This window comes from Callorhinchus milii, unplaced genomic scaffold, assembly GCF_018977255.1.
Source record: "Callorhinchus milii isolate IMCB2004 unplaced genomic scaffold, IMCB_Cmil_1.0 Scaffold23, whole genome shotgun sequence".
Taxonomy (NCBI): domain Eukaryota; kingdom Metazoa; phylum Chordata; class Chondrichthyes; order Chimaeriformes; family Callorhinchidae; genus Callorhinchus; species Callorhinchus milii.
In genome coordinates this window covers 2,407,621-2,419,435 of record NW_024704764.1, presented here as the reverse complement: position 1 = coordinate 2,419,435, position 11,815 = coordinate 2,407,621, and the positions used below count along the sequence as shown (strand labels likewise).

The window sequence follows — 11,815 nt, the reverse complement described above, 5'->3', positions numbered from 1 at the left end:
TCTCTCCCCTCTCTCTCTCTCTCTCTCTCTCTCTCCACCCCCCCCCCCCACACCCCACCTCCCTCTCTCTCTCTCTCTGTCACGGCTCTTCTCTCTCTCCCCTTCTCTCTCTCTGTACCGCTGGACACCGTAAAGGAATGAACCCACGTGACCAAACGGGGCGGTCGATCGGGAGCCGGAAAAAAAAAGCCATTTTGTGAGCGGAGTCCCTGTGCAGAAACCCCCCCCTCAACACCCCCCTCCCCCCCCCCCCCCACCCCCACCCCCCAACACACACACACACACACACAGACAGAGAGAGAGAGCTCCGCGGTTCCTTCGCTCCATTCCTCTCACCAGAGACGGCCACCGCTCAGCCAACAGGTACGGCCCCGCTTCCAAAATACCCCTCTCCCCCCTCCTCTGCCCCTCACCCCCTCTCTCGCCCCCCCCCCCCCCCCCCGTCCCCCCCCTCTCTCCCCGGGTCGGGCCGAACGAATTTCGCGGCCGCGGAGTCCTGTTCGCATCCGCCAGTGCTCTTTACAGCTCAAGATGGCCGCTTTGGGGCTGCGCTTCGTTTCCACCGGTTCTGTCTGTGTCTCTCTCTGTGTCTGTGTCTCTCTCTCTGTGTCTCTGCGGTCTCTGTGTCTGTGCCCCGACTCTCGCGTTGTTGCCGCGGTTCTCCGGGGCGGGTGGGGGTGGGGGCGAGGGGGGGGGGGGGGGGACCGTCCCCGTTGTGTTTCCGCGCCGTCTGCAAAAAAAAATTATTAATAATAATAATAATAAAAAAAAGACCGACCCCGTACCCCCACCACCACCACCCCCACCCGGGGGGCTCTCCCTCTCCCCTCTCTCCCCTCTCTCTCTCTCTCTCTCTCTCCTCTCCACCCACTCGGGTCGGGTCGGGTCGGGCCGAGTCGGGTCAGACAGCCCAGACGGCCGATCCCCCCCCACCGGCGTCCCCCCCGCAACCCTCTGTCCGCACGTTGGACGCAATCGCCGAGCCGACTCGGCTGGTTTGCGGGGTTGGGAGAGACGCCGAACCGCTGCGGGGAGAGAGGGAGGGAGGGAGGGAGTGAGGGGAGAGAGGGAGGGAGGGAGTGAGGGGAGGGAGGGAGTGAGCCCCTCTCACACTGTGCACACACTGCCCCTCTCTCTCTCCTCTCTCTCTCTCTCCTCTCTCTCTCTCTCCTCTCGGTATTGCGTTGCCGAGTTTCCAATACGCGGTGAAGTTAAAATGTCAGAGCCTCAGATCGCTCTCCGGTTTCCCCGCACCGCTTCCCCCCCCCCTCCAACGGTCCACCTCTCGGCTTCGCTCCCGTCCGATTCCCCCGGTCAGTTCGCGGCGGGACCGTGTCCGTGACCGTGGCCGTGGCCGTGGCCACCCGGGGCTGTGCGCCACGCGTGAGGCGCGACCGACCAAAGTGCGGGTGCTGAAACGGTGTCATTGAAGAGAACCCGCACGATTGCGGCTCTGTCCCGCGGGCCACCGGCGCGATATTATAGAATCGCGATCCGTACCGTCTTCGGAACCCGGTCGTGCGGGTCTCGACGAGATCGGGGGCGAAATGCGCGTTTTACGAACTTTTCTTCCGACGGGTGCGCTTCCGAAATGGTGAGCGCAGACATGGCGGGGAGAGACAGACAGAGGCGGAGAGAGAGAGGAGAGAGAGAGGAGAGAGAGAGAGACAGAGAGAGAGAAAGTGGAGAGAGGATAGAGAGAAAAAGAGAGAGAAGAAAGAATCGCTTTGCAAAATTTGATTTGTTACTGAACCCAAAAGAATGGAAATCTCCCCCAAAAGTTTGTTGTTTTAGCTCAGTTGTGAGGGGAGGGGGAGGGGGGGAGGGGGGAGACAGAGACAGACAGAGCTCAGAGCAAACCGTGAAGTCTTATAAGAAGAAGAATTATTATTAGAATAATAATTATTATTATTATTATAAGAAGAAGCGAGAAAAAAACGGCGACTTTATCGACAGACAGTTTGTTGGAGACTATGACTGTGTGTATGTGTGTGTTTTTAAAACAAGATTTGTATATAAAACAGAACTTTGATGTATGTCGGTCTTGGGACGGATCTTTGAGTTCTGCTTCTTTTCTTTCTCTCTGAAATCGGTCTTCAGTTAGTTATTTCAAAGACACATCAAAGATACTATGGGGAGGGGGTGGGGGGGGGGGGGGTTTGGGGGGTGATTGAGAATCGCCCCACACGACAGGGGGAAAAGACTGGGGAAAACCGAGCCGGTGTTCGTGTGTTTGGATTATAAATGATGGATATTATTGTGTAACGGATACCTGTGTCTGTTCCAGTTTGACTTGAGCTGTGGCCACTTATTCCGGGACTGTGAAATTGGTGTTTTAACAAATTATTGCCTCAGTAAATTGACAATTTAACGTTCAGTTTTGCATATTGTTTATACAAACTTGTTCTTGTTCAAACTCCCTCCTCCCCACACACAAAAAAAAAGCATTCGCCAGGGCTCCATCTGGGCTGTTGTATTGCTTCCTTCGCTCGTTTCTGTTGAAATCGGGTTAAAAATAAGTGGGTCTGACTCGGGATTTCGTGACATTGGAGGAAGTGATCAGTGTTCAGAAAAGTTTCCAGGGCTCCTGTCTTTCAAAAGGTGACGCTGATTGTTTGAGCGAGAGTTTGGGGGTTGTCGGCTGCTCAGTGTGGCTCATAATAATAATAATAATAATAATAATAATAATAATAATAATCCTTGCATTTGATACAGCGCTTTATCAGACGTCTGAAAGCGCTTCACAGAATATACTGTAACGTGAATTGATTACATTGTGTGGGCAAAACGCTGCAGCCAATTGCATTGCGCACAGCGGTGTCCCCACAAACAGTCGTGGATTGAATGACCAAATTATTATTTTGTAAAATTTGATTTTTTTTGAAGGGTTTATTACCTCCCCCCCCCCCCCCCCCCCCCCCTCTCCCCCCCGTGTAAAAGCGACCCACCAATCGACTAACAACCTATTTGCTGTTCGGTGAACAGAGGTTTGGGGGAGGAAGGGAACTTGCCCAGTGTTTCTCGCTGCCCGGGACTCGAACCCAGGTCCTGTGGCTTGCGAGGCGATTGCTCTAATCAGTAGCTGCACGACTCCACGTTAGAGTAAAAGAAAGTAAAAAAAAAGAAACGCCATGACAGGAGGTTTGGTGTGTGTGTGTGTGTGGATCAGTCTCTCTTGGGCTGTGTGTGTGTGTGTGTGTGTGTGTACGAGTGTTTGTGTACCTATGTGTGTGTGTCTGTGTGTGTACAGGTTTATGTGTGTGTGAGAGAGAGAGAGACACAGACACGGGGAGAGACAAAGAGAGAGAGAGAGAGAGAGAGACCGACGAGTATCGATTAGAGTTGTGTGTTTATCGTTAAGGCGAAAAAAAAAATCGTTATCGGTTCACCGTTTGTTTTGCTCCGCAAAAATGCCCCCCCCCCTCCCCCCCTCCCCCCCCCCCTCCCCCCCCCCCCCTCCCCACCACCACCCGGTACTCTGCAGAACAAGTGTTTCGGATTGTTGTTACTCAAAATGAACACTGTACACACAGGAACGGGCATTCCCCACCGTGTCACAAGGAGTTAACGTGGCGTGTTTGAAAGTGAGTCAGACAACACGATCCGCTCTGTACAGTACTACTCACATCTTCCCTTTGATTCAATGGGTATTATTATGACTGATTATTGTGTGTGTGTGTGTGTGTGTGTGTGTGTGTGAAACCCTCACGAAATCTTCTCACAGGATCATGTGTGTGTGTGTGTGTGTGTACTGTATGTGGGACTGTGTGTAACAGGGAGTTGGATGCGCGCCTCTTAATCGATTTGATTGATCAAATATTTACATTAATCTTTCATTTTATTGTTTAAGCCTTCGGTCACCATCCCATCCCTCGCCCTCCACCCCCCTCCTGATCCCAACCGCCAGCTCGGGTCCAAATCCCTGACTGTCATTGCAACCCCCCCCCCCCCCGACTTGAAAGGCTCCGTGTGCGTGTCACCTGTTGTTGTTGTTGTTGTTGTTTGTTGTTGTTGTTGTTTGATTCCCGTGAATTCGGTGAACGGAATGGAATTGATTCTCTCCCTGAAAATTCACGCGAGCCCTGGAATAGCCCTGTGCTGTGCTCCGCTCGGCTCTGGTGTAGCCCCAACCGCAAGATAACAGCTATCTATCCCTTCCGTACATTTCCCCTCTTGCATCACCCCCCCCCCCCCTCTGCCCCCGACCCCCTCCCCTCAGCGGAAATAAAAAAAAATCCACGCACATTTTACAAAAAAAAAAGGAGGGTCAGTGGTGGGTGAGGAGGAGATTGTACGGGATCTGGACACAATATAAATACATTTGAGCAATATCGCCCTGGAGGGTCTTGAACCCCCCGACAAGTTCCCCCCTTCCCCATATCAGGCAACTCTCTCGTTTGTGAATCGATTGGGTTAAAACGTTCGTACGACACAGTGAAGGCGTGGGGTGGGGAGGGGGGAGGGGGTGGGGGTGGGGGGGCAGAGAAAACACAGTCCTTTGTATGAAACGATCTCCGTGTAATCTCAGGAAAGTGCTTGTGTGGATCTGGTGAAACTGGCCTTAGAGTTGGGGAGTTTGGGTGTGTGGGTGTGTGGGGGTGGGTGGGGGTGGGGGTGTGGGTGGGTGGGAGTGTTCATTCTCTCCAATGGGTAGTTTTTTTTAAAAAAAAAGACGTTGTGCTCTTCTTCTTGGAGTGTGTGTGAGAATGTGCACTTTGAGTTCATTCACCAGCCTCGCCCCGCACCGTGTAAAAAACGCGCCATGTGTTCGCCCTACTTCTCAACACGAATGAATCAACACATGGGCGGATCAGAGGGAAACTACACACAGTATTTAATACCTGTTGGTCTCTTTCCCGACCCGTGTAACTCGCAATGTTGTGTTCTTGCCTTGAATGTCGACTTGACAACATGTTAACTTGTGTGATTCATATATATATATATATATATATATATAGAGAGAGAGAGAGAGAGAGAGAGAGAGATACACCAGTCCGGCAGTCGGTGTATATATTTTTAGTATTTTCAGTAAATTGAGCGGCTACATGGGTTTCATCCGATTATCTGACGTTCAAAACAAAACAGTTCCATGTCTTCACAAATAAATTAACGATTGCTTCTCCCTCCTCCTCTCACACACCGACCACTTGAGTGTCGAGGAGCTGCTGAAAAGGGACATTAAACTTACATGAAAATATCAACTTTTAATGGCTTTGGGGGTGGGATCCAGTGTCAACCGAATCCCTTCTGTCCTGAGCATTGGTGCAAACCTCTGGGTTGCGTTTGCACTGAAAAACAAGTTCATGGGTCAGAGAGAACTAGGAATGAAATGCAGGGGTTCCCCACCCGCTAAACAGTGCACTAAAGCCCTCAGCTACTCTGAATCAAGTGTGAAGATCCACCCCGGACTCGCCAGGGATCCAACAAGCCTTTGATATCCCTTTTATAAAATAATGGCACTCGGTCCACAAGTCTAACACCAGTGCAAGTCCTGAACCTCTCTAACTGGAGGAGCCGCATTTAGCTCAGCCTTGAAATGAGATATATCCCTTTAACGATGGCCAACTTTATAACAGATGCCTCGTTGCTGTTAAGAATTCCTGACCGCTATCGCACTCACTCTCTATCCCCCCCCCCCCCCCCCCCCCCCCACACACACACACACACCGTTTCCCCGACTTTTGTTGGGCAAAAGTGAGGTGGTTCGATTCCTAGTCTGACCTGCTTCCAGGGGGCCTCGGTTTAGCAATTTGTGTGAATGTTGTGTTCTGTTTATTGCAGCGAGTCGATGGTAAATCGGACAGTGTCCATTGCATCACTGGCAGAGGCTGAGTTCATTTTATTTCATTCTCTTATTTTAGGAAAGTAGACCTTTCTGTCGGAGATTCCACACAATGCAGTCACTCTGTCCTGATAGATGTTGGTTCACTCGGTGTTTCTCACCTCAACTCGGGGCTGATGGACAGAGTTCTAATTGAAAGGGTTTTGACTGCGGGTTTAGGGTTGAGCACTGCGCACCGTTAAGATGATGCCAGGTATTTGCTGTTTTACTGAGAGAAGGAGAGAGTGTGAAGGGAGAGGGAGATCACTGCACTCTTGGGAAGAATAATCAGCTAAGAACGAATCTTTCAGAGCAAGAAGTGAGTAGGCCGCTCGTTTGATGGGTTATCCGCGTTTACTAGCACTGTATAATCCGAATTTATTTTTTTTGGGGGGTGGGGTGGTTGGGGGTGGGGGGGGGGGGGGTCTGCAGTAAATGAACATGTTATAGCACCAGAGCGTTTAGTAGTAAGACTGTGGCCCCTGAAAGATTTTGATGGCAGCTAACGGTCAACAACGGCACCGACATCCCCTCCTTTCGAACACATGTGTTTCTGAATATTGTGCGCACTTCTTAATCCCCGGACAAATCGCAAAATGATGGGGGGGTGTGGGGGGTGGGGGGGGGGGGGGGGGGGAGTGCTTGTAGTAAACAGTGGATCGATAGGTGGAACATCACACCCTCTCTTGCCTTTTAGAGTTCACATCACAACCCTCTAAAGTCCACCCGAGTCTTTGCTATCCATCTCCACATCTCCTTTCAAAATGAAACATTCCCCCTCCCCAGCAGCAAAACAGGCTCTTCAGCTGTCCTGCCATTCGCAACTGTCTCTTAATGTTTTGTCTTCATAACATTCAGGTTATTAATTGTCTTAATAATTAATTAATTGGTGAATCCACTGGAGTCTGTTTTGGGAGTTTTCGTATATTCTGAGGGGAGTTTTAAATCCACACGAGATCAGATTCCTGATAATAATAATCCTTGCATTTGATATAGCACCTTATCACGCCATCAAGACATCTTAAAGTGCTTCACACGAATATACAGTAAAGCAGATTGTGCGTGTATTTTGGGGGCGAAATAGGCATTTTTCTGTGGTTGCCAGTGAAGGAGGTTGATATTTTTATTGGAGCTCCCTAATACAGGATAGGTAAACTTCACATAAGTCATATCAGTTGGGACCAAACAATTAATATGACTTATAACTTGCATAGACTTGAACAGGACTTGGGGCAGATAATAATAATAATAATCCTTGCATTTGATATAGCGCTTTTCACGACTCCTAGACGTCTCAAAATGCTTCACAGAATATACTGTAAAGTGAATTGACTGTATATTTGTGAAACAGGCAGCCAATTGCACACAGCAGTGTCCCACAAACAGTCATGGATTGAGTCGCCAAATTTTTTTTAAAGGATTATTATCTCTTGAAAAGCAATCCGCTAATTGACTGACAACCAGGTTCCTACTTACTCTAGGTAAACAGTGGAGTAAGGAAACTTGCTCAACATTTCACCCTGTCAGGAAACAAACCCAAGTCTCTTGCTTGCGAGGCGAGTGCTCTAACCACTGAGCCGCAGGACTCCAGATATACGATTTAGGCAATTATACGATTTATACAGATCACATTTATGCGGCTTTTGCTGTACCTGATAGTAACATCCCAGCCTGCCCTCTCCCTGGGGTGTGATGGTCGGTGGGGAATTTGTTGAATCGCTCACCACTCCAATGTGATGTATCTAAGCTCTTTTTTTTGGCCATCTGGGTGTCTGACACAGGCAGAAACCCATCACCATGCTTAAGAGCATCCAATTGAAGCTGAGAGTTCCATGCATCCCACTTACACATGGAAAACCCAGAGTTAGATTGTTGGAATGGATGTTGGAGGAGCACATGGATTTATTAGGCGCAGGTTGTCAAGAGCCAAGGCTTGGGGGACCCCAGAGTGAGCGTTGGAGTCCACGATATTAGTGGGTAACTGCTGGAGTCTAACCAGCTAAAACGGCTTAGCTTGCCATTGAGAGCGCTGTCTGGCAAGCTTTCTCTGTTACTTGTCCAACTACCATCGCCCTACCCATCAGGGCTCGGGCTTGTGGGGTTAACAGGAGCCGAGTTAGAGGATTCCCTGCCACCAATTACTGAGCATGAAATTAGTGAGGTGGGGAGCCAGAGCACCATTCCCAGCTCCATACCCAGCCCAAAACAATCCTTCCCATCCTCTTGGACCCTTTGCTTAAGGATTGCTTTGAATGCCAAAGCTGGCAGAATGGCACACACAGACAGCCCCCCCCCACCCCTCCCAACCCTTCCTCGATTTTACAGTTGTTTTCCTGGAAGGGGAGGGGAGGGAGGGGGGGGGGGGGGGATGTTGCCAAGTGTAATCTGGTCGCTATAGTAACCAGAAGTGAGACTGTATGGAGGCACCATTCACGTCATTAAACACCAAGATTACACATGCACACACAAAGCAAACCTTTCTCTTGTTTACTTCTCTCCCTTTTGTATACAGTATGGCCCCCAATCTGGAGCTGCCTCTCGCCTTTGCAGAAATAAATCCATATATATTTAAATTTAAATTTAATACAGCGGTGATTTCAGCCCTTCTGACCGCGGGGGGTAAAGATGCAGAATATTTTAGTAACTTTTTATTTAACCCAACCAGACATTAGGATCAGCTCTCCTTGTGCCCCCCCCCCACCCCCCCACCCCCCCGTGTGCAGAGGCGCTGTGCGGCACACACTGAATTGTATATTAACGGCTCATTAGATAATTGATCCGATTTTGATACGGATCAATGGTCGTGTGAGTGGGGAGTGTGTGTGTGAGGGTGGGGAGTGTGTGTGTGAGGGTGGGGAGTGTGTATGAGGGTGGGGAGTGTGTATGAGGGTGGGGAGTGTGTTGTGTGTGTGTGTGTGTGTGTGTGAGAGAGAGAGAGAGAGAGGGTGGAGCTGTTCTCTGGGGCAGAGTGGAAAAAACTCATTCGGATTAACCGAGTCAGTGGAGCTCAGTAACAACTGGAAGGATGGATTTCAGGAGCGATTCTGGACCGGTTGCGGGTTTTACCGGCGGTGACAGCTGCCCAGGTATCGAGTTTACCGTCAACCGTGAATTCGGTGCCTCTTTCCACACCGACTCCCCGATCTCCTGCAGTCGGAGCGCAGGTAAACAATGAGACATTCTTCCCGTGTGAGGAATACCGAACCCCATACGATGACCGGGTTTTACCATCGCGTCAATCGCTTCCCCTTATCGAAATGAACGGGCAATTTAGCGCCGGGAAAGGGCAACACGCGCCACCAACGGGGACTGGTCACCACCGGCGGTGGGGGATTGTTTGCAATATATTTAAATATAGACTTATAACCGTAGATTTTCAGTTTCCAGTGAAATGAAATTCCGTTCACATCCGCCGACGATGTCGGGGATAAAGCAGACTTGAAACCAAGGGGGCGATAGGGGAGGGGGCGATAGGGGAGGGGGGCGATAGGGCAGAGGGGCAACAGGGGAGGGGGCGATAGGGCAGAGGGGCAACAGGGAGGGGGCGATAGGGCAGAGGGGCAACAGGGGAGGGGGGCGATAGGGCAGAGGGGCAATAGGAGAGGGGGGCGATAGGGCAGGGGGCGATAGGGCAGGGGGCGATAGGGCAGAGGGGCAATAGGAGAGGGGGCGATAGGGCAGGGGGCGATAGGGCAGGGGGCGATAGGGCAGAGGGGCAATAGGAGAGGGGGGCGATAGGGCAGAGGGGCAATAGGGAAGGGGGCGATAGGGCAGAGAGGCAATAGGAGAGGGGGGCGATAGGGCAGAGGGGCAACAGGGGAGGGGGCAATAGGGCAGAGGGGCAACAGGGGAGGGGGGCGATAGGGCAGAGGGGCAATAGGGAAGGGGGCGATAGGGCAGAGGGGCAATAGGGAAGGGGCGATAGGGCAGAGGGGCAATAGGAGAGGGGGCGATAGGGCAGAGGGCAATAGGGAAGGGGGCGATAGGGCAGAGGGGAAACAGGGGAGGGGGGACAGAGCAAAGGGGGAGCCCGCGGTAGCCGGTGGCCCGGTGTGTTGGGATGCCCGGGGCTGAACCGGGACGGGTTGGCACCAGATCCCAGGTTTCCATTGTGTGTCCGCGCAGTGCTGTCCTGTGCGGCGGCGCTTCGGATTCCATATCGGATTGTCATCGCTTCTGGAGACGGTCAAAAAAAAAGTGCAGATTTTTTCCCCATATAACCGAGGATTCTAAAAAGCTTCTCTCTGTGTCTGATATATGTTATATGTGTGTACATACGTGTGTGTGTGTGTGTGTGTGTGTGATCAGCCTTCAGCGCGATGATGGCAACGTGAATCTTTGTCACTCCCCGACTTGGATAATTCTTAATTTTCTGCGATTTTCCCTTTTTCCCCCTATTTCTCTCTCCCCCCCCCCCCCCCCCCCCACTCTCCCTCTCCCTCCCTCCCCCCCTCTCCCCTCCTCTCTCCCCCTCTCCCCTTTGGGTGTGTGTGTGTGTTTTTTTTTATTTCTCCCAGTAACTATGTGTGTGAGTGACACCCGCAGAGATGGCTGTGGATGGGAAGGAGGGGAGTAAAAAAAATATGAACGGGAAGCTGCAATAATTTCAAAATATATCAGTCGCATCTATTTCCAAGCAGATTTGGCTAATTTGCTGTTAAGTGACTGATAAGGATTGGGTGACACGCTCTGGGTTGGGGGTCGTCACAGCTCTCGGTCTGTGTGTGTGTGTGTTGAGCCACAGCTTCTCGTGATTTGCTGCGATTTGACAAAAAAAATCTTGTCCACGATTTTCACCTGAAGTTTCAACCCTCAGGGTCTCCAGGGTGGAACCTTTAGGGTAAAAAAGGCGACTACTTTTCTCCCTTTTCCATGGTGCAATTGACGGTTTGCTTCCCCCCCCACCCACCAAAAAAAAATATTTGGTCACTCAATCCACAACTGTTTGTGTGACACTACTGTGCACAATTGGCTGCCGCGTTTCGCTCGCAAAATACGCAGTCAATCCACTTTGCAATATGTTCTGGGAAGCGCTCTGAGACGTCTCGACGACGTTATAAGGCGTTACATCAAATGCAAGGATTAATTATTAAGATGATAACGATGCCATCGTCAAAAGCCAGTGCAAAGCACGGGCAGGAACAAGTCGTCTGCTTCCTGCATAATTTGAGTAAATTGGAGACTTCTGTGAGGGGGAAAATCTACTTGAATCTAGATTTACTTTGTGTAACATTTTAGAACAAACCGAGGTTCCCAAGTGTATTTATTTAAGAACTTCCCAGTGTACACATATGTACTGCAGGAAACTGACTTCAGAGTTGACTGAATTCTACGATTTACCACATTTTGGATGCCATGAAATCAGACTAATAATCCTTGCATTTGATATAGGGCCTTATCACATCTTTGAGACTTCTCAAAGCGCTTTACAGAATATACTGGAAGCTGAATTGACTGTACCTTTTGTGGGCAAAATGTGGGAGCCAATTCAGTCATGGATTGAGTGACCAAACTATTACTTTTTTTAAAGGAATTATTACTTTTTNATTGTATCTGTTTAGCATTTCCTCCTTTTTACATTCCTCTCTTTCTTATGAAATCAGTTAAGTTTTTAATGTCTCCCATCATCTGTGGTAGAACTGTCAACTCTTGTTTCCTGAATTATGCAAATCATGAAGAACAAGACAATTGAGCATTTCAATATCTCTTTCGTATGAAATTTTACAGTACATGGCCAATTTTTGAAGTGCGACCTTGTTTTTATTGCAGTTACTGTTGCTCTCCACCCCCATGGGATAATTGCCGATGTTAATGTATGTTCATTTCTTTGCTGTCATTTCAGAGTCTGTTGCAGTTAAAATGCACAGAACAACTCGAATCAAAATCACAGAACTGAATCCTCACCTGATGTGTGCTTTGTGCGGTGGATATTTCATCGACGCCACAACCATCATTGAATGTCTGCATTCCTGTGGGTTTATTTTCTCTTCTTTT

General features: G+C 49.9%; 1 protein-coding gene across 2 annotated transcripts in view; it reads left to right on the top strand.

Annotated features, from left to right (window-relative positions):
• The first annotated feature begins 280 nt into the window (after positions 1-280).
• LOC103185692 (polycomb group RING finger protein 2) overlaps positions 281-11,815 on the top strand; it is a 31,281-nt gene continuing 19,746 nt past the window's right edge. The window contains exons 1-2 of one of the 2 annotated variants that reach the window (XM_042343294.1): positions 281-363; positions 11,664-11,792. In XM_042343294.1, the coding sequence (XP_042199228.1) occupies positions 11,681-11,792 (112 nt within the window). In that variant the 5' untranslated portion in view covers positions 281-363; positions 11,664-11,680. Of the gene's footprint in view, positions 364-8,880; positions 8,986-11,663; positions 11,793-11,815 lie in introns of those variants that run through there. The other variant, XM_042343293.1, reaches the window with a different exon arrangement.